The sequence below is a fragment of the Protopterus annectens genome, chromosome 7.part0 (assembly GCF_019279795.1).
Source record: "Protopterus annectens isolate FY-2018-M chromosome 7.part0, PAN1.0, whole genome shotgun sequence".
Classification (NCBI taxonomy): domain Eukaryota; kingdom Metazoa; phylum Chordata; order Ceratodontiformes; family Protopteridae; genus Protopterus; species Protopterus annectens.
The window spans coordinates 123,471,960-123,493,734 of record NC_056739.1 but is presented as its reverse complement, the minus strand read 5'-3'; the positions used below and the strand labels follow the sequence as shown (position 1 = coordinate 123,493,734).

Sequence of the window (21,775 nt, the reverse complement as noted above, 5' to 3'; positions counted from 1 at the left end):
GCAACTACCCTCAAAACCGAAAGCACATTCAACCAGGAGCCTATCCACATCTACAGCCTTTCAGGATAGGCTACCCATTGATACCATTTGTGCAGCAGCTACTTGGGCCACTCCTCATACCTTTGTCTCTCATTATAAATTAGATTTGGCCTCCAGGGACAGAGCCAGTTTTGGTTCCACAGTACTCAAGAGTCTGTTCCATTGAGCCACCCGGGATACAGGTGCTAGGGACGCGGTACCATCCAGCAGAATGAAGGCGAGATTGACAACTTAACATTTAGAAATTATGTACCTACCATAACGTACCATGTTAGTTGTCTTCTCTCGCCTTCTTTCTTGCGTCCCTCCCTCCTTCCCCCTGGCCTGGACAGATCTTGAAGGGCTTCTCTTTCTCAGATTTCACTCTCCTGAGTCTTCATTAGAGAGAGTCTATCTTAAGAACTTTTTGCCTAGTTCTTCTAGGCTAGTTTTTGCTCTTCCTTTGGGAATAGTATTATTAGCAGGGTTCTATAGCTACCAAATGAGATCTGAGGTAGTCTCGCCTTGCATCATGGGATATAGGGTTGCCTCGAGCTGGTAAAAGGAGTTCTCAAGCTTAGCAAGTGCCGAGTCGGAGCCGAGGATCGGCTCCGAACCCATCCAGCAAGAAAGAAGGCGAGAGAAGACAACTAACATGGAACGTTATGGTAGGTACATAACTTCTAATTTTTGAGTTTCAGAACTGAAGTCTTCAAAAAAGCTAAGTACCCCATTGGGGATCCTTTTTCTTGTTATTAACCGATGTCAGTAAAAGTTAACAATTGTATTACCTGTGGAAAGCAAATGCCTCATAAAGATTCTAATTTGTACTGCATTCCTTGCTTAGGCCCAGACCACAACATCCCTCACTGTCTGTTTTGTGCCTTATTCAACCCCCAGACTATTCGTAGTCTGTCTATTTTCGTAGCAAATTATGTTGGTACTCTGTTTAACTATCCAGAAATGGCTTCAGTAAGCCATCCAACTACCGATATTCTGAAAAAACTTAAGGATAAAGACAGACCGCATAGGTCCAAAACTGCCGACGATGCTTCCGTTAAGCTAGTCGCCAGTTCGCCGGTACTCATTGAGGTGCTTTCACAGCCCCTGATACCCGCTACTTCAGATTCGCAGGCCTCTACTGAGACCCATTCGGAGTCCGGTATGCAGCGAGATGCTTCTTCGACTATGGAACCTGCGGATGTCTCTACCTTGGATGGGTCTGGAGCCGCTGTGCAGGCACCGGCTTCTGAGGGTGTATTCAGGTCTATAGATTTGCATTTTAAATCGACACCATCTTCTTCATCCAAGCCTAAAACTCAACCCACACCTAGAAAACGGACGTCTAAACCACATGGTCAGGCCCATATGCCTAAAAAACAAATGCTTAGAATGGCTGAAGACCTTATTAGTTTAATTAGGGGAAGCCAGCCTTCCCCCTCTAAGAGACCTAGAACTGATTTTCCTTCTGATCAGGATTCTGAAATCTCTATTTCTTCTGATTACCAGGATTTGCCCTTATCTACCTATGAGAATTCTGATGCAGAGGATTCCATTCTCTCTGCTTCACCTCCAGAAGATTTTTCTTTTGGTGAAACCTTGCACAATCTTAGGAAGAATTTCCTCTGGGAAAGCCAGGATTACTCTGACTCCAAAAAGAGGCTTAGGGAATTCTTACTCCTCCCTCAACACAGGCTTTTAGCTATCCCTCCTGTCCTGGACATTGTAGATGATGCCTTCATGGAATCTAGCCTGTCCCCAGACACTTCACCTCCAGCTCCCAGAAAACCTGACAGGTATTAGAGTACCTGACTCTCACAAGTTCCTCTTCAAGAATCCTACTGCAGATCCAGAGACCATTTCCCAAGGACCAAAGAGCATTAAGGCTACTGCTGCCAAAAATCCTACCCCCTCTGATAGAGATTCTAGGGCCTTGGACAGATGGGTTAAGAAGGGATACACTTCTGTTACTTTGGCCATTAGGGCCTTAAACTGCCAGTTTGTTATGTTAAAGTATCAGCAGCATATTATGGGACTACTTAAACAGAAAATGATGTTTATTCCGGACTGTGCTGAAAATAAAGAATTACAGGATTTAATGCATTCTGCTGAACAAGTTGGTAAACATACTTTGCAATGTGGTTTTGACTCTCTAGAAGCATCTTGCAGGGCTGCTGTCACTGGGTCTGTACTTAGAAGGTATGCTTGGCTTAAGGAGCAAAATTTGCTAGATCATGTTAAAGCTAAATTACTGGATGCTGCCTTAAACCAAAACTGCCTCTTTGGCAACAAAACAGAAGTCATCCTTAAAAAGATGGAGGAAAAAGCTAAATATATGCAAACTGTTAAAGATTTCCTGCGAGTACAGCCTCCTAGATTTAGCAGGCATTGGCCTTCTAAGAATTGGTCCTTTCCTGTCTCTTCCAGGCCTTCTCAGTCCAAACCCAGGAACAGCAGACCACCTAGGCTACTGTCTCAAGGTACTCACAGGCCTAAGCAGTGGGAGGCTCCCACTTCCAAAGCTGGAAGTAGTAAGACACCCCCCTATGGAAAAATATCACAATGATTTAACCTTAAACCTTCCAAGCCTTGCTCAACAGCCTGCTCCCTTAGGGGGAAAGATCGCCCTGCATGCATAAACTGGGAACTCATTACCCAGGGCAAATGGGTTTTAAATATAGTTTTCCAAGGATACAGATTACACTTCCACACCTTACCAACCCCAAACGGTTGACCAGACCTACCCCCAAATCAGTGGGCAGAGGCTCAACAGCAGGTTCTCTCTCTTCTAAGTATCAGGGCTATTCAACCTGTCCCAGCAGAAGAAAGGGGGCAGGGTTTTTACTCAAGACTTTTCCTGGTACCCAGAAAAGACAGCTCCTGGCATCCTATCCTGGACATCTCTATTCTAAACAATTTTATGGTAATCCCAAAATTCAAAATCCTAACACTTCCAACAGGTACTTCCTATGCTAGACAAAGATGCCTGGTTGGCAACCTTAGACTTAAAGGAAGCTTGCCTGCAGATTCCAATAAGGGAATCATGCAGGAAATACCTATGCTTCAGAGCAGGCTCCATGCACCATCAGTTCTCTGCACTTCCCTTTGGCTTATCTACTGCACCCAGGGTATTCACAAAGTGTGTAGCTCTAGTCATTGCCTCTACAGGCAAAGAAATATTCAAATATACCCATACCTGGACAATTGTCTAATTCAGGCAGGAAGCCCAGGACATCATTCTAAATCATCTGGCATTTGTAAAGAAACTTCTAACCTCACTGGGGAACACCATAAACAACAAGAAATCTCATGTAGTACCCTGCCAACAAATTGTATTCCTGGGAGCAAGCTTGAACACAACTTCCCAGGTGGCTTACCTCACGCCAGAGAAACAAGTTTATTTGACAGCCTACTTCAAACTACTGGCCACAAAGACCCAGCTATCTGCAAAGAAAATCCGGCAAACCCTGGGGTTCATGGCCTCTTGCATTCTACTAATTCCATATGCAAGACTGCATATGAGGAAACTACAATGCTATCTAAAAAGCCTATGGTGTCAACTTTCTCAGGACCTGGAATCAATGAATGTTCGTGTTACCCTGCTGCAGTCATCACACTTGGGTTATCCTGTCGTCAGGCGGTCCCGCAGTTGGCCGGATTTCCAAAGTCTTGGTCCGACGTCTGTTGTTGTCTCCTCATCCCTGATGTCAGTGCGCCAGGGGTACATATACTGCAACCAACACCATTTTCTTCAGTCTTTCTTGCTGCGCGGTGCCCGAAGCAGAAGCAGTTCGCAAGTGCCAGTCGGCCGACTCCTGAGATTATCGAATTCGAATTCCAGACCGAAGTCTTCTATAAAGCTAAGTATCTCGTTTGGGAAACTTTTCTTGCCTCAGACCGATGTCAGAAAAAGTTAACAATTGTATTTCTTGTGGGAAGCAAATACCTCATAAGGATTTTCATTCTTATTGCATACCGTGCCTAGGCCCTGATCACGACGTCACTTGTCATTTTTGTGCTAGGTTTAATAAGCGTACTATTAAAAGGCGTTTTGATTTCGCACGACACTTTTTTGGTAGAAAATTTAACTATAACATGCCGTCGGAGCTACCGACTACCGGCGTGCACAAAAAAACGCAAGGACAAGGACAGGCAGCCAAAGCCTAAACCCGATTCCGAGGCTTCGGTTGATCCGGTCTCCGGTTCTCCTGTTATCAGTGAGGCTCCGACACAGCCCCTGACTACCGCAGTCCTGGAACCCCAGACCGCTACGGATATTTTGATGGAATGTACTAGGCCGACGCAGCCTTTTACTTCAGGCCCTTCCGACGATATACCTTCTAAGGACGTCGGTGCTTCGAAAACGCCATCGGTTTCTGAGGGCGTTTTCAGACAGACGAGACTCAGTCAAAACATTTTCTAAGTCTAAGACTCCTTCTAAAGCTAAAAAGACTACACTGCAGTCTCCTGTTCAAGGCCCTATGCCTAAGAAACAGATGCTCAAAATGGCTGAAGATTTGATTTCTCTTATCAGGGGTTCACAGTCTCCTCCTGACAAAAGGTCTAGACAAGAGGAAGATTCTGCTTCTTCTGAGCAACTGTTTATTTCTTCGGATTCCTCTGAAGACCAAGACTATTCCTACCCTCCTTATGAAGATTCTGATGCTGAGGACTCTATTCCCTCAGCTTCCCCTCCTGAAGACTACTCTTTTGGGGAAACTTTACACACTGAGGTAACATTTCCAATGGGAAGGTCAGGATTTCTCTGATTCCAAGAAAAGGCTCAGAGAGTTTATTTTACTCCCCCAACACAGACCTCTAGCTATCCCACCTGTTTTGGATATTGTGGATGACGTCTATTTAGAGTCCAGTTTCAACCCAGACTGCTCCGGCTAAGCCTGACAGATACTACAGAGTACCTGATTCCCACAAGTTTCTTTACAAAAGCCCAGTAGCTGACCCAGAGACTATCTCCCAGGGTCCCAAGGGGGCTAAGGCTTCCATGGCTAAAAACCCAGTACCTTCTGAGAGGGACTCTAGAGCACTAGACAGGTGGGGGAAAAAGGTTTACACCTCAGCCACATTAGCTATGAGAGCACTAAATTGTCAATTTCATATGCTCAAGTATCAGCAGTTTCTAATCTCTCAGTTAAAACAAAAGATAACCTCCCTTCCCCAACAATCTGAATTGAAAGAAGTACAGGATTTGTTGCACGCCACCGAGCAGGTGGGCAAACATACCTTACAATGTGGGTTTGATTCTTTGGAGGCCTCCTGCAGAGCAGCTGTCACTGGATCAGTTATACGTAGGCATGCCTGGTTAAAGGAAGAAAGTCTACCTGATCATGTCAAAGCAAAACTACTGGATGCACCCTTCCAGCAGGATGTTCTTTTTGGAGTTAAAGCAGGAGAAGTGCTAAAGAAAATGGAAGATAAGGCGAAATCAATGCAGACAGTCAAAGATTTCCTACAGGTACAACCCCCTCGCTTCAGCAGAAACTGGCCAACAAAAAATTGGTCCTTTCCAGCCACTGACGGACCTCAGAGGGGTAAATACAGACACCCAAGGGGCAGAGGACAACCACAAGCCCAGTGTAAACCTCGCCAATGGGGCACTCCAACCCAGAAAGGAGGAGAAGACAGGTCTCAACCCACCAGAAGGCAAACTTAATGACTTGCACCTCGTCTGGCCAAACAAAGCTCTTTTGTTAGCCCCCTTGGGGGGAAAACTAGCACTTTTTGCAGACAAACTGGCACATGGTCACAAAGGACAAATGGGTCCTAGACATTATTTTACGAGGATACAGATTCCACTTTCACACCTTGCCAATGAAAAGAGGAATGCCAAACCTGCCACAAAATTAATGGGCAGAGGCACAAAAGCAAATTACAGCTCTCATGGCCATGAGAGCCATTCAGCGGGTACCGATTCAAGAGCAAGGCCAAGGATTTTACTCAAGGCTCTTTCTAGTACCCAGAAAGAACAATGCTTGGAGACCAATTCTAGATCTATCAATTCTAAACACTTACCTACAAGTCCCAAAATTCAAGATGCTAACACTACAGCAGCTACTTCCCATGTTGGGCAAGGAAGCATGGCTGGTAACGTTGGACCTCAAGGAGGCATACCTGCATGTCCATATCAGACAAAGTTGCAGAAGATACCTCCGTTCCATTGCAGGTTCAACCCATTACCAATTCTCTGCACTGCCCTTTGGCTTATCTACTGCGCCCAGAGTTTTCACAAAATGCCTGGCACCAGTAATTGCATACTGCAGACAGAGGAATTCAAATATATCCATACCTGGACGACTGCCTCATCCAAGCAGAAAGAAAAGACATTCTCTTACATCATCTGGCTTTTGTGAAGCATCTACTAAATTGTCTGGGGTACACAGTAAACGAAAAGAAGTCAAAACTAGTACCCTTACAAAAAATGACATTCTTGGGTGCCAGCTTGGACACAACGACCCAGAAGGCTTATCTTACACCAGACAAGCAACTACAACTGACTCAATATTTAAAAACAGTGGCAACAAAGACCCAATTAACTGCAAGAAAAATTCTGCAGACTTTGGGCTTCATGGCATCTTGCATTCTGATAATACCATTTGCAAAACTGCATATGAGGAAATTACAGTGGTACCTAAAAAGTGTATGGTCTCAACACAGCCACAACTTGGACACAGTGATATCTCTCATTCCCTGCTTTCAACAGGAATTTCTAGGGTGGGCACAGGCATGTCACCTCAACAAGGGTCAGCCTTTCACCTTGCCCCCAACCAGGCAAACTATCACAACAGACGCTTCAGACTGTGCTTGTGGGGCACACATGGCAGGGCAAGGCCTATGGACTGCAGAACAAAGAAAACTGCACATAAATCAAAAAGAGATGCTAGCTGTACAGAAAGCTCTGACAGCCTTCAAGGATCTACTACAGCCAGGACAACTTGCAATAAAGACGGACAACACCACAGTAATGTGGTACATAAACAAACAAGGGGGCACACATTCCTACCCTCTTTGCAGGCAAGCAATAATCTTATGGAACACAGCTCTGGCCTACCAAGTCCACTTACAAGCTCAATTCCTGCCAGGACAGAAAAACACATTGACAGATGACCTAAGCAGAAACATCAAAGATCCCCACGAGTGGAAGCTTAGACCCACAAATATTTACAATGATAACTCAAAAATGGGGCCTACCAAATATAGACCTGTTTGCCAGTCCTCAAAACTACCAACTGACAAAAGTTTGTACAAGGACATTCCACCATCAAGCTTGGAAAGTGGACGCTCTCTCCTTCAGTTGGAAAAACCTGACAGCATATGCCTTTCCTCCATTACCTCTTCTCACAAGGTTTCTTTTGAAGGTCAAAAAGGAGAAACCTCGACTGATTCTCATAGCCCCAGACTGGCCACGCCAGCACTGGTACCCGCTATTGAAGAATATGGCTCACAGCCCACCATGGATATTGCCTCAAATACCTCATTTGCTCACGCAGCAAAACAAACAGATTCTACACAGCCAGCTAAAAACCTTAAACCTGGCTGCATGGCGAATCTTTTAAACATCCAACCAGCCCCTCTTTCACAAGCAGTTCTGGATGTTATTCTGGCAGCCAGGAGGCCAAGCACCAGGAAGGCTTACTCGGACAAATGGGAAAGGTTTTCTGCCTGGAACCAAGCTAAAGGCCAAGACACAACTCAGCCTCATATGCCTCACATTCTGCAGTATTTAGCAGAGATGTTGCACAAAGGACTTTCCTTCTCCTCAATTAAAATCCATGCTTCAGCTATTTCAGCTCACTACGACACGAATCCACCTTTATTTTCACATCCTCTTCTAAAGCAGTTCCTCAGAGGGGCAAAAAACATTAGTCCACCTAGAAGAGCTCCTACACCAACATGGGACCTCCACTTTGTTCTGGAAAAACTAACGTTACCTCCCTGTGAACCAGCTTTCTCTGCAGACCTTCAGTTCCTATCTTGGAAGACTGCCCTACTCCTGGCAATAACTTCTGCTAGGAGAGTTTCAGAATTACAGGCACTAATGGCAGTGGAACCTTTCCTCATTTTTCATCAAGACAGAGTTTCTCTACGAAATAATCCTTCCTTCATGCCTAAGGTGGTTTCCAGTGTAGCTTTAAATCAAACCATCCATCTACCCACTTTCTTTCCCAATCCACAGAACAAAGGTGAGAGACTCTTGCATTTCTTGGACATTCACAGGCAGCTTCGTTACTACTTGGAGAAAACTAAGGCTTTCAGAAAAACTGACCAGCTCTTTGTATCCTATGCTACAGCTTCTCAAGGGAGGGCTATATCCAAACAAACCATTTCTAAATGGATAGGCCATTGCATACGGTTCTGTTATACCCATCATGGAAAACCAGTTCCTACTACCATTAGATCCCACTCTACCAGGGCAACAGCTACCTCTACAGCCTTTCTCAGAGGGGCCCCTACCAAGGAAATTTTAGAAGCTGCAACTTGGAGTTCAGTACACACCTTCACCAAACACGATCACCTTCCTCTTTTATTCTAAGTCCAGGGCAGGCTTCGCCACTGCAGTTTTGCAGGGCCTCATTGCCTCCACTAACCCTCTATGATACCTCCACCCTGCCTTAGCTTTGGGACTCAACCCTAGTGTGATGACTGCAGCAGGGTGACACGATGAACATAGTACAGTTTTGTACCTACCATAAATGTAGATGTTCGAGTGTTCACCCTGCTGCAGTCCAGGTTACCCTCCCTCCAACCCCTCTGATCTTTTGGCTAAATCTCTGCTATGCCTTACTGATGTATTTGCTTATAGCTGAAGGGATTTTGTGTTTGTACAGTGTTCACACCATTTGGTACTAATTTTGATCACCTTTTTGGGGGCACATGACATCTGGGGCAAGAAAAACTGAAGAAAATGGCGTCGGTTGCAGTATATGTACCCCTGGCGCACTGACGTCAGGGATGAGGTGACAACCGATGTCGGACCAAGACTTTGGAAATCCGTCCGACTGCGGGACCGCCTGACGACAGGATAACCCAAGTGTGATGACTGCAGCAGGGTGAACACTCGAACATCTACATTTATGGTAGGTACAAAACTGTGCTTTCCTGTCATTCCTTGCATAAAGAGAGGCCTGCTACCACAGCAAGGGGCTCCCATTCACTCTGCCCCCTGCCGCCCAAACCCTAACAACAGACACATCAGACTATGCATGGGGGGCTCACTTGGCAGGGCAGTGCATTCAGGGCAAATGGAACCAGAGTCAGATGTACCTGCATATCAATCAAACAGAAATGTTAGCTGTACACAATTCTCTGACCGCCTTCAAAGACCACATTCTTCCAGGACAATTATTGGTAAAGACTGACAACACCAGTGTTATGTCGTACATAAACAAGCAAGGGGGAACCCACCCGTACCCTCCTTGAGCTACCAAGTGCATCTACAAGCTCAATTCCTACCAGTCAAACTAAATTCACTGGCACACGACCTAAGCAGAAATCTCATGGACCCACACGAGTAGAAACTGGAACCAAAGATATTCAACCTTTTGAGAAACAAATGGGGGAATACAGAGATAGACCCAATTGCCTCCCTTCAGAACTACCAATTGGACAAATTCTGCACAAGGACTTCCCACAGTCAAGCTTGGAAAGTGAATGCCCTGTACTTCACCTGGGAAAGCCTCTGTTTATGCCTTCCCCCTCTGCCTCTCCTCTCAAATGTTCTGCTAAAGATCAAACAGGACAAACCAAGGACAATACTGATTGCATCAGACTGGCCATGCCAACACTGGCACCCCCTCTTGCGCAGTATGTCACCGCTGGAACCATGGCACCTACCTCAGACCCCTTCCCTGCTGTCCCAGCAGGAGGGCCAGATTCTGCACCCTCCACTTCAAATGCTGAACCTTGCAGCCTGGCTAATTCCTTGAGCTCTCCAATAACATCCCTCAGTAAGCAGGTGCTGGATGTCATTCTGGAGGCAAGGAGGTCTAGTACTAGAAAATCCTATACTGAAAAGTGGAAAAGATACTGTTCCTGGAGCCAGACTCAGGGGATGGGCACAACAGTGCCCAGCTTTACCGCATATTCTTCAGTACTTAACAGAGATGCTCCTCAAGAGCCTTTCTTTCTCGTCAATTTAAAATTCATGCCTCTGCCTTTTCAGCTCATTATAATACTGAACCACCCCTCTTCTCTCGCCCCTGGCTAAAGGAATTCCTCAGAGGGTCCAAAAATTTAAGACCACCCAGGAGATCTCCTACTCCAGCCTGGGACTTTAACTTTATATTGGAAAAGATTACTCTGCCTCCTTTTGAGCCAGCTGCAACTGAGGAGTTGAAATTCCTTTCTTGGAAAACAGCCTTTCTTCTAGCCATCACTTCAGCAAGAAGAGTGTCTGAATTACAGGCCCTCATGGCAGTGGAGCCATTCATCATCTTCCATGCAGACAGGGTGTCCCTCAGGACCAATCCTTCCTTTATGCCCAAGGCGGTGTTTAGTGTGGCCCTTAATCAGTCCATTCATTTGCCTACTTTTTCCCCAAATCCACAAAACCAAGGAGAATGAATACTAAACTCTGGACGTGCACAGGCACCTTAGATTTTATTTCGACAGGACTAAGCCTCTCAGAAAATCTGTACAGCTGTTAGTTGGCTTTGCTGCAGGGGCAGAGGGGAAGGCCATTTCAAAGCAAACCATTTCTAAGTGGATAGCCCATTGCATTCATTTCGTCTATAAGCACCATGGAAAACCTACTCCACAGGGGATAAGATCACATTCCACCAGGGCTGCATCTACCTCTACAGCCTTTCTCAGAGGTGTCCCTACCAGGGACATCCTAGAAGCTGCTACCTGGAGCTCTGTACATACCTTCACCATGCATTACCACATGCCTATTTTTTCTAAATCCAGAGCTGGTTTTGCCACTGCAGTTTTGCAGGGTTTAATAGCTGGTCCTAATGCTCTCTAACTTCCTCATCCCTTCCTTAGCTTTGGGAATCGCCCCAAATGTAATGACTGCAACAGTGAAACATGAAGAACATAGTACAGTTGTGTACACTTGGCATAAATGTAGATGTCCGAGTGTATTCACTGTTGCAGTCCTGGTTACCCTCCCTCCAGCCCCCTGACTTCTCTTGGCAATCATTTTCTTCTTGTTTAGTGTATTTCAGCTTTCTGGTGTATTTGCTTTTTTTTTGGAGGTGTAACCTAACATATAATTGCTTTCCATTATGGGGGCACCTGACATCTGGGGCAAGAAAAACTGATGTAATGGCGTTGGCTGCATGTTTTATACCCCTGACGTCATGGAAGAAGAGTCAGCATCCAACGCAGGAATCCAAGACTTTGATTTTCAGGCCGGCTGAGGGCTACCTGCAGGCAGATAACCCAAATGTAATGACTGCAACAGTGAATACACTCGAACATCTACATTTATGGTAAGTGTACACAACTGTACTTTCTTCTGCCCTGCTACACCACTCCACTTGTGTGGTAATTGCTGCCATGTTCACGTTTAATAATCCTGTTCATTCCCCTATAGAGCAATTAGAGTGGCAGAGTTTGATCTCTCCATGTCTTGATTTGGAGTGGGAGGATGCTGCTTGGTTCTGTATTCCTGTAGGTAGTTTCCAGCAGTGCTACTAAGAAGAAAGGGATGACCCCAACCCCCCATACACACACACACACACACACACACACACACACACACACACACACACACACACACACACACACACGCCGTATTCCCTCATCCTAAATTTTAGCTTTTTCTGGTGATCATTTTATTTCTACCACTTCTCTCCCCTCATGCTTCCAAAGGAGATGCTGGTGCATGTAGTTCCTCTCTCCAAAGAAAGTGATACCTAGCATTCACACTCCATTAGTCAGGCTACCAAATGGATTTAAGATGAACTCAATACAGCTTTTGTACAAGTGATTGCTGCTGAGGGCACAAGGGGGGGGGGCATGCAGCATAATGATGGAAACATGTTGGCGTCTTGGGAATTGGTGGTGGTCTCCTAATAAGACTTTTTTTTTTTTTTTTTTTTACTTTAGGCTTCAAGCAGTATTCTGCCCCCTCAGAGACTGGATGATTTCATACCAATTGTTCATACTTGTGTTTTGTATATGTGCTCTGTAGCAGTAGTGGTTACTTCGAGCATGCAGGAGGCATCCATTTTTCATGGGTTGTTAGGAATGCAGAAATGAGTTGAGCCTGACTGTTCTTAAGTAACTATCAAGAAGATTTATTACATTAACAGGAAGTAAAAGTAATTATGTAATCGCACACACTAGTGTCAACATAAGGAGAGGGTACAGTGGTGTTTGCTGTTGTGTTCAGTTTCTTTTCTTGACATTTGGATCCTGCTTCAGTCACTGGGTAAAAGCTTTTGCATATCCCTTTCACTCATGTTTGACAGATGAGAAACTTTGATAGTCTGTGTAGTTTTTCTTTGGACGACACAGCTAAACCTCTCAACTATTATGATTTTGGCGCAAGACTACAATTCTTCATCACTGTCGCCTATATTTACTGATTGTTCCCATTAAATTTAGTGAATATGAATTTAACATAAATACTACCATCTGCTGGTTGCAGATGCTTGACTGTAATACCCTTTTAAAATATGCACTTGTAGTAGCATACATGGTACGTCCTCCTCTCTCTCACCTCTGCCTGACACTAGTGTGCATGTAATGTAAGATGTTCATCGTGTTACACTGCTGCAGTCATTACACTTGGGTTATCCTGCTATCAGGCTGTCCCGCAGTCGGCCAGAGTTCCAAAGTCTTGGTCCGGCGTAGGTTGCTGTTGCTTCTTCCCTGACGTCGGTGCGCCAAGGGTATATAAGATACATCCGACGCCATTTTCTTCAGTTTTTCTTGCCGCGCGGTGCCCGAAGCAAAAGCAGTTCGCAAGTGCCAGTTGGCAGACTCCTGAGATTTTCGAAGTCGAATTTCAGATCCAAAGTCTTCAATAAAGCTAAGTACCCCGTTGGTGAAACTTTTTTTCTTGCCTCAGACCGATGTCAGAAAGTTGTTAATTGTATTTCTTGTGGGAAGCAAATACCTCATAAGGACTTCCACTCTTACCGTATTGCATGCCTAGGCCCTGATCACGACGTCACTAGTTGTCGGTTTTGTGCCAGATTTAACAAACGCACTGTAAAACGACGTTTTGATTTTGCTTTGCACTACTTTGGCCGAAGGTTCAATTATACAATGCCGTCGGAACACCGACCGCAATTCATAAAAAACGCAAAGACAAGGATAAAGACAAGCATCCGAGGTCCAAAACCGACGAAGTCTCTTCTAGGCCAGTCGCCGGTTCTCAGTGAGGTGTTTTCGCAGCCCCTGACACCCACTACCTCAGAGCCACAGGCTGCCTCCGACTCCCACGTGGAGACAACTAGGCCTCTGGAAACTCAAGGTATTGGGCCTACGGAAACTAATCCCTCAGATGGGTCCGGAGACGCTGAGCAGGCATCTGCTTCTGAGGGTGTTTTCAGACCTTCACAACTTACCATTAAAGCAGCAGCCAAGACAAAAGTACCATTAAAGACAAAGAAGCAAGTACAGCATTCTCCTGGGCAGGCCTCCATGCCTAAGAAACAGATGCTCAAAATGGCCAAAGAAATCATTACTCTAATCAGGGGTTCCCATCCCCCTCCTGAGAAAAGGCCTAGGCAGGATACAGACTATGATTCCTCTGATCAGGTTTCCATTTTCTCTGATTCCTCTTCAGACCAGGGATACTCTCTACCCCCCTATGAGGATTCTGATGCTGAAGAATCTATCCCTTCAGCCTCTCCTCCTGAGGATTTCTCTTTTGGGGAAACTTTACATACCATGAGGGAACATTTCCATTGGGAAAGTCAGGATTATTCAGAATCCAAGAAAAGGCTCAGGGACTTGCTTTTATTGCCTCAGCACAGGCTCCTTGCTATTCCGCCTGTGTTAGATATTGTGGGTGATGTGTTCTCTGAATCCAGCTTATCTCCTGATTCTTTGCCCCCTGCTCCAGCCAAGCCAGATGGGTATTATAGAATCCCTGACTCTCACAAGTTTCTTTATAAAAACCCTTCTGCTGACCCAGAAACCATTTCCCAGAGTCCCAAAGGGGTTAAGGCTTCCATTGCAAAAAATCCAGTCCCTTCTGACAGAGATTCTAGAGCATTAGATGGGGGAAGAAAGTTTACACTTCTGCAACTTTAGCCAGTTTCACATGCTTAAGTACCAACAATATTTACTGGCTCAGTTAAAACAGAAAATGCTTACAAGCTCAGAAGCTCCTGACTATAAAGAAATGCAGGATTTATTGCATGCAGTTGAACAGGTGGGAAAACATACTCTGCAATGTGGTTTTGATTCTTTAGAGGCTTCTTGTAGAGCTGAAGTTACAGGTTCTGTGATTCGAAGACATGCTTGGTTAAAAGAACAGAGTATACCAGACCATGTTAAGGCAAAATTATTGGATGCTCCTTTCCTTGTTTGGTGTTGAGGCAGAAGAGGTGTTAAAGAAAATGGAGGATAAAGCGAAATCTATGCAAACAGTCAAAGATTTCTTACAGGTACAGCCACCTCGATTTAGCAGAAATTGTCCTACAAAGAAATGGTCCTTTCCAGTGTCAGGCCACAGAGAGGCAGATACAGATGCCCAAGAGGCAGATCTCAACCCCAAGGCTCTTACAGACAACGACAGTGGGGTACTTCAACCACAAAGGGAGGTGAGGACAAGTCTCAACCTTACAAGAAACAGTTCATAGGTTAGTACTAAGCTAACTGCCCTTGCAAGCCATTTTAAGCCTAGTCAATTATCCCTTGTGAGACTCAAACCCTGCACCTTGTGTTTGTAAGGCAAACACCTTAACCATTAGGCCACCCTCCCTAATGAACAAACAGCCTCTCCAAGGCTTGAACCCAGCACCCTACACACCATAGACAAAGCGATTTACCACTACACCATGACAGTATGATGGTATAGGAAGGGGGAAGTCCCAATGACTTCCCCCTTCCTATACCAAACACCTCCCTTTTGGCAGCCCTCTTGTGGGGAAACCAGCACTTTTTTCTCAAAATTGACAAACAATCACCCAAGGCAAATGGGTTCTGAATATTGTGTCTCAAGGATACAGGTTCCACTTTCACACTTTACCAAGGCTAAAGGGAATGCCAAACCTGCCACAAAATCAATGGGCAGAGGTTCAAAAACAAATTTCAGCCCTCATGGACATGAGAGCTATTCAAAAAGTACCATAGCAGGAACAAGGACAAGGATTTTACTCAAGACTCTTCCTGGTCCCCAGAAAAGACAAAGCCTGGAGACCCATACTAGACCTTTTAACTCTAAAGACTTACCTGGATGTTGCGAAATTCAAAATGTTGACACTACAGCAGCTTCTTCCCATGCTGGGCAAGAAGGCTTGGCTTGTAACTCTGGACCTCAGAGGCATACCTGCATGTCCCTATCAGACAAGATTGCAGAAGATAGCTCTGATTCAAAGCGGGTACAATGCAATACCAATTCTCTGCACTGCCCTTTGGCTTATCTACTGCGCCCAGGGTCTTCACAAAGTCCCTGGCACCAGTAATTGCATGTTGCAGACAAAAAGGAATTCAGATATATCCATGCATGGACGACTGCCTCATTCAAGCAGAGAAAAAGGACATTCTTCTAAAGCATATGACGTTTGTAAAAAGGCTGCTAATTTCTCTAGGGTACACAGTAAACGAAAAGAAGTCAGAACTAGTGCCCTCACAACAGATAATATTCCTGGGTGCCAGCTTGGATACAACTGCCCAGATGGCTTATCTCACGCCAGACAAACAAGGACAACTGACTCAATATTTTCAATTACTGTCAAAGTCCCATCTCCCTGCAAGAAAAATTCTGCAGGCCCTGGGATTTATGGCATCCTGCATACTACTAATTCCATATGCCAGACTGCATATGAGGAAATTACAATGGTACCTAAAAAGTGTTTGGACGCAACACTCTCACAGTTTAGAAACAGTAATACCAATAATTCCCTGCCTACAACAGGAGTTTCGATGGTGGGCACAGGCATGTCACCTCAACCAGGGTCAGCCTTTCACTCTACCCACATCCAGGCAGACTCTAACAACAGATGCTTTGGGTTACGCCTGGGGAGCACACATGGCAGGAAAATGTATTCGGGGCAAGTGGACCACAGACCAAATGCATCTTTACATCAATCAAAAAGAGATGTTGGCTGTTCAAAATGCCCTAACAGCTTTCAAGGACCTTCTGCATCCAGGACAATTATTATTAAAGACAGACAACACCACAGTAATGTAGTACATAAATATGCAAGGGGGCACTCATTCTTATCCCCATATGCAGGCAAGCCATGACCTTGTGGAACACAGCTCTAACTTATCAAGTTCATCTGCTAGCACAATTCCTGCCAGGAAAGAAAAATACTCTGGCAGACTATCTCAGCAGAAATATCATGGACCCTCACGAATGGAAATTGAATCCACAAATCTTCAGCATGGTAACGCAAAAATGGGGGTGCCCAGACATGGATCTTTTTGAATCCCCACTGAATTGCCAACTGCAAAAATTCTGCACAAGGACTTACCACACACAAGCATGGAAAGTGGATGCTCTTTCGTTCAGCTGGAAAAGCCTAAATGTTTATGCCTTCCCACCACTGCCTCTCCTTTCAATGGTACTCCTAAAAGCCAGACAAGAAAAACCACAGATGATCCTGATTGCTCCAGACTGGCCATGCCAGCACTGGTACCCAATCTTAAAGAACTTAGCTCAAGGCCCACCATGGATTTTGCCTCAAATTTCACACCTTCTGACTCAACAAAACAATCAGATCCTGCACGGTCAGCTCAAAACCCTAAACCTGGCTGCATGGCAGATTCATTAGTCAAACAGGCAACACCTCTCTCTAAAGCTGGTATGGATGTCATTTTGGAGGCCAGGAGGCCTAGCACCAGGAAATCTTACTCAGAAAAATGGAAGAGATTCTGTGCCTGGAACCAGGCTCAAAGCCTTGAGCCTCTTGTCCCAAACATTCCTCAGATTTTACCATACTTAACTGAGATGCTGGACAAAGGCCTATCCTTCTCATCAGTTAAGATCCACGCCCCTGCCATTTCAGCTCATTACAACACGGATCTTCCTTTATTTTCTCATCCCTTGCTAAAACAGTACCTTAGAGGGGCTAAAAACATAAGACTGCCCCGGAAAGCACCAACGTGGAACCTCAATTTTGTTTTGGAAAAACTGACCTTGCCACCTTTTGAGCCAGCCAATAGCGCCGATCTAAAATTTTTATCAGGGAAAACAGCTCTGCTCCTGACAGTAACTTCAGCACGAAGAGTCTCAGAGCTACAGGCATTAATGGCAGTGGAACCTTTTAAAATATTTCATCAGGACAGGGTTTCTTTAAGGACAAACCCTACCTTCATGCCAAAGGTAGTATCTACTGTGGCTCTTAACCAAACCATCCATTTGCTAACTTTCTATCCAAACCCCCAGAATAAAGGGGAGAAACGTATGCACTTTTTGGACATACACAGGCAGCTACGCTTCTACTTGGACAAAACAAAAGCTTTCAGGAAAACTGAGCAACTGTTTGTAGCATATGCTGCAGGATCACAGGGCAAGGCTATCTCAAAGCAGACTATTTCCAAATGGATAGGACACTGTATTCGCTACTGCTACACACGGCATGGAAAATCAGTCCCTAATAACATTAGGCCACATTCTACCAGAGCAACAGCCACTTCTACAGCCTTTCTCAGAGGAGTACCAACCAAGGAAACTTTGGAGGCTGCAACTTGGAGTTCAGTGCACACCTTTACCAATCATTACCACTTGCCTCTTTACTCTAAATCCAGAGCAGGATTTGCCACTGCAGTTCTGCAGGGCCTACTAGCCAATCCTAACTCTTTATAGACCAGCCACCCAACCTTAGCTTTGGGATTCTACCCAAGTGTAATGACTGCAGCAGTGTAACACAATGAACATAGTACAGTTTTGTACCTACCTTAAATGTAGATGTTCGAGTGTTCACACTGCTGCAGTCCAGGTTACCCTCCCTCCATCCCCTCTGTCCTAGCTGGACATGACTATACCTTTCTATCCTATACAACCTTTGTGGTATATTTGCTTGTAACTGAAGGTATTGTTTTTATTTTTTATGTATGTTTTATTAGCAGTATGTATTGCCTACCTACTTGGGGGCACCCGACATCTGGGGCAAGAAAAATTGAAGAAAATGGCGTCTGATGCATCTTCTATACCCCTGGTGTACTGACGTCAGGGAAGAAGCGACAGCAACCGATGCTGGACCAAGACTTTGGAACTCTGGCCGACTGCGGGACCTCCTGATGACAGGATAACCCAAGTGTAATGACTGCAGCAGTGTGAACACTCGAACATCTACATTTATGGTAGCTACAAAACTGTACTTTCTGTTTCAGAATTTAACTGTAAGGTAGACTTTGGCCAGATTCGTTAAACATTACCCCACATCAGAAAAGAGACACCCACTAACAAAAAAGTACTTAACAGACTGCACCATACCCATCAACTGAAAGACAGTCTGGTGTGGGAAAAAGGGATGGTGGGATAGTTCGTATCTGTCACCAAAAGAAAGTTGTACACAGTTTGTATAGTTTCCTTCATTGGTGACCTGTCTTCCTTAGAAATGTTGCTGCTTAAAAAATAAAGAAGGGTGAGCATACTGCACACAAGTGCTCAGCTGCTGGCATTTGTACCCTTGCTGTCCTAGATTTGCTGGCTTATAAACTTAAAGTGCATTTAATTTTTTTTTCCGCTACAATCATGCAAGGCTGGTGGTTACTTATAGCAGCACTAGTTACTGTTACTACAGGTTGTGCAAGTATAAGTGGTATAATTTTTTCACCATTGCATGTTAAGTAACTGTCCTCCTCATTAGCTACACTATATGTTTGTACGTGCACCACTGCAAGTGTTTGCATCGCACCTTTTTTGACACTGCATTGTAACTGCTTATCAGTTTGAACCTTTTTTATACAAAAATACTTGTCAACGTTGATAAAACTGAGTCATTAAATTGTATTTGCACATTCTGATATAGTTCTTTTCACCTTTCACAGGTGCAGAGTCTTGGCCTCCTGGGGTGTGTTTGAAATATGTTGGAGGTGACCAGTTTGGACATGTTAATATGGTAATGGTAAGGTCGCTAGATCCTCAGGAGATGACTGATGTCAGCGTGCAAATGCGAAGTCCAGGTGCACCTGGAATGTACCAGGGCCAGTGGAGGATGTGCACAGCCACAGGGCTGTACTTCGGAGGTGAGAGTTGAGTAATTCAATTCTTCTGCTTTCACATGACTACCAAGAAGGATCAGCTGTGTTAAACAAATTTTCCTTGAAGTACTGTTTATTTAAAGATTGATCATGACTGCTTGATTTTACGTAAAGTGCCTTAACTACACAACCTTTTTTCTCCACAGTCTAGATTGATGATAGTGTGTGTAATACGCATTACAGTTGGCAGCTGCAATCATTTGGTCCCTCGTGCTATGGTTCTGCCCACTGGCTGTGTTTTGCTGTAACATATGCAATAATTGTGAGTTTCTGAAAAATTTTGTTTGAAGGCATTTCCTTCAGAACACTAGTGCCTTCAGCAAAAAAGTTCCTTGTTATAGTTAAGTGCACCTTAAATTTTATTATAGTCATTTTCTGATACCTTGTCTTAGTCAGGGGTTTAAGGATGCTCGGCAGGCGTAAAGCTTGGGTTAGTTCTGCAACAGAATGCTAGTTTGTCAGAGGATAGACATGTTCATAGAGGTGCAGTTTAGAGGATTACCATTTGGGTATTGGCATGTAAGAAAGCAGTGGCCCTATCAGAAACCCACGTAGACTTGACTCCTTGCACACGCACAAGACACTGCAACCAACAGCAGATGTTGAGAATTAAGTGCTGTGAGACAGCAGTGCTAATTATTGCACTGCTGTCATGCCCTCATAATGTTTTACTATGCTAAAAACTCTCTAGGTCTTATTTGTAAGTTTGGTGGAGATGGAAATAATAATAAAACATATATATATATAATTCGGAGGGCAGGGTAGCTTATATCCAGGTTTAAAATGTTTGTTGGAAGTCATCCCAAAGTTTTGTAATAGTGTTTTAACCCTTTGTAGAGCTGTGGCAGAATGAAGAATCTGTGTTTATGAAAATGAAAGCCATTTAATTCGTTCATTATTAATGCACATTGGTACATGGAATGGTCGCGTAGTTTGTCAGGGTATTAGAATACCTGATCTGAATCCGTACAATCAGAAACTTAACCTGACTTTTTTCTTTTTTCAGTGGTGGGAGGAAGGACAAAGAGTCATTGTACTCTTTTGTAGTCCACAATAAAGAGGCAGGTGTCTTTGTATTGAACATTAAGGACTGATGGCAGAAAGGGTTCAGGAAGCAAACCTTGCACTGATTAACGGTGGTGTGGGAGTAAGATTTGCGAGTCTTCATAATGACTGGTGTTGGCAGTAGGAGAAAAGGACATAGGAGTCGTCCTGCTGAGGACTGGGCAGTAGGATGAGTTCATTCATCCGTCCTCCATCTGGTAAGGTTGAGAACCATCATATTCGTAATGAGAGAAATAGTGACCAGAATATCTGAGGTACAACGTATTGAAATTAGTGGATAAGTCAAATAACTAACAAATTCGGACCATTAGGAGTCCCTGGAAAGTAGGGTTTGAGAACCACCTTGTTAGATGGTGGTATTGGTAGAAGTCGTCGTTGTAGGTTGTTTAGTGTTAATGATGACTCAACTCACTGGCAGGCTGCAGGAGCAAAGGCTGCCCTGCTTTCTGACTAGAAGAAAGTGGTGTGAAGAGGGATGTTGATGTTGGGAATTTGACAGTTATCAAGCTGGCCAGTAGGAAGGAGGGGTAGGAACAAAGACTTGGTAGTTAGGCTGTTGGTTAGTGAGAGGAAAGATTCTAGAGTTCTCATGCTGGTCCGTAGGATGCAGAGGGTTTGGAGGGGATATACAGGTAAACAGGTAGTTGTTGTCAGATGCTGTTGTACCGATCAGTCACTTACTTGGGAGTAGGACTTTGAAATTTAGTACAAGGCTATGGGAGTTGGTGGGAATTGGTTATACAAGCTTTAGTACTGACAATGTCAAGACTCATAGGGCTCAGGATGCTTTGGGGAGTATGTGGGAATGTTAGGGGTGTGTAGCAGGGGAGAAGAAGCTTTTCCTCCTCCTCCTCAACAGTGCACTGCTGTGCAGCACTGGGCCATCTCTTGTGCGAGTATGTGAACTGATTGTGATGTGTCCTAAGTGATAAATGTCCTTAGAAGTACTGCTGGAGCAGAGGGTGTTCCTGCTTGTAGACAGCCCACAAGGTTAGGTGCTGTTGCACTCCTTGCAGTCTTTTTAGACTTGTTGGCATCCATGTTGCTGTAGCAGACCTCAGTAATGTTTGTAGCGTGCATTCACCAGGTTTATTTGTGCTGCAGTTTGTGCAGATCATTTAAGACTGAATTTAAGCTGCCTGTAGTCCTGAATTTGATTCCTTCAGCTTTCATTGGTCTGCTGTGGCACTGAGAAAGTTATGTAACCAGACTGCTCCTTTGCTGAGTCTGGATCCTGTAGACGTGCCAGCCTAAGTCTTTTGTGTCGACTCCATTCCATTGGTGCAGTGGTGTGGCTGCTGCAGTATTTTTCATTTGGTAGAATCCATGCTGTGAAAGG

General features: G+C 44.6%; 1 protein-coding gene across 2 annotated transcripts in view; it reads left to right on the top strand.

Moving 5' to 3' along the window:
• The window catches only part of ILRUN (inflammation and lipid regulator with UBA-like and NBR1-like domains), a 778,716-nt gene that overhangs the window by 359,471 nt on the left and 397,470 nt on the right, over nt 1–21,775 (top strand). Inside the window, exon 3 of one of the 2 annotated variants that reach the window (XM_044076557.1) lies at nt 19,159–19,362. In XM_044076557.1, the coding sequence (XP_043932492.1) occupies nt 19,159–19,362 (204 nt within the window). The remainder of the gene's footprint in view (nt 1–19,158; nt 19,363–21,775) is intronic. The other variant, XM_044076558.1, reaches the window with a different exon arrangement.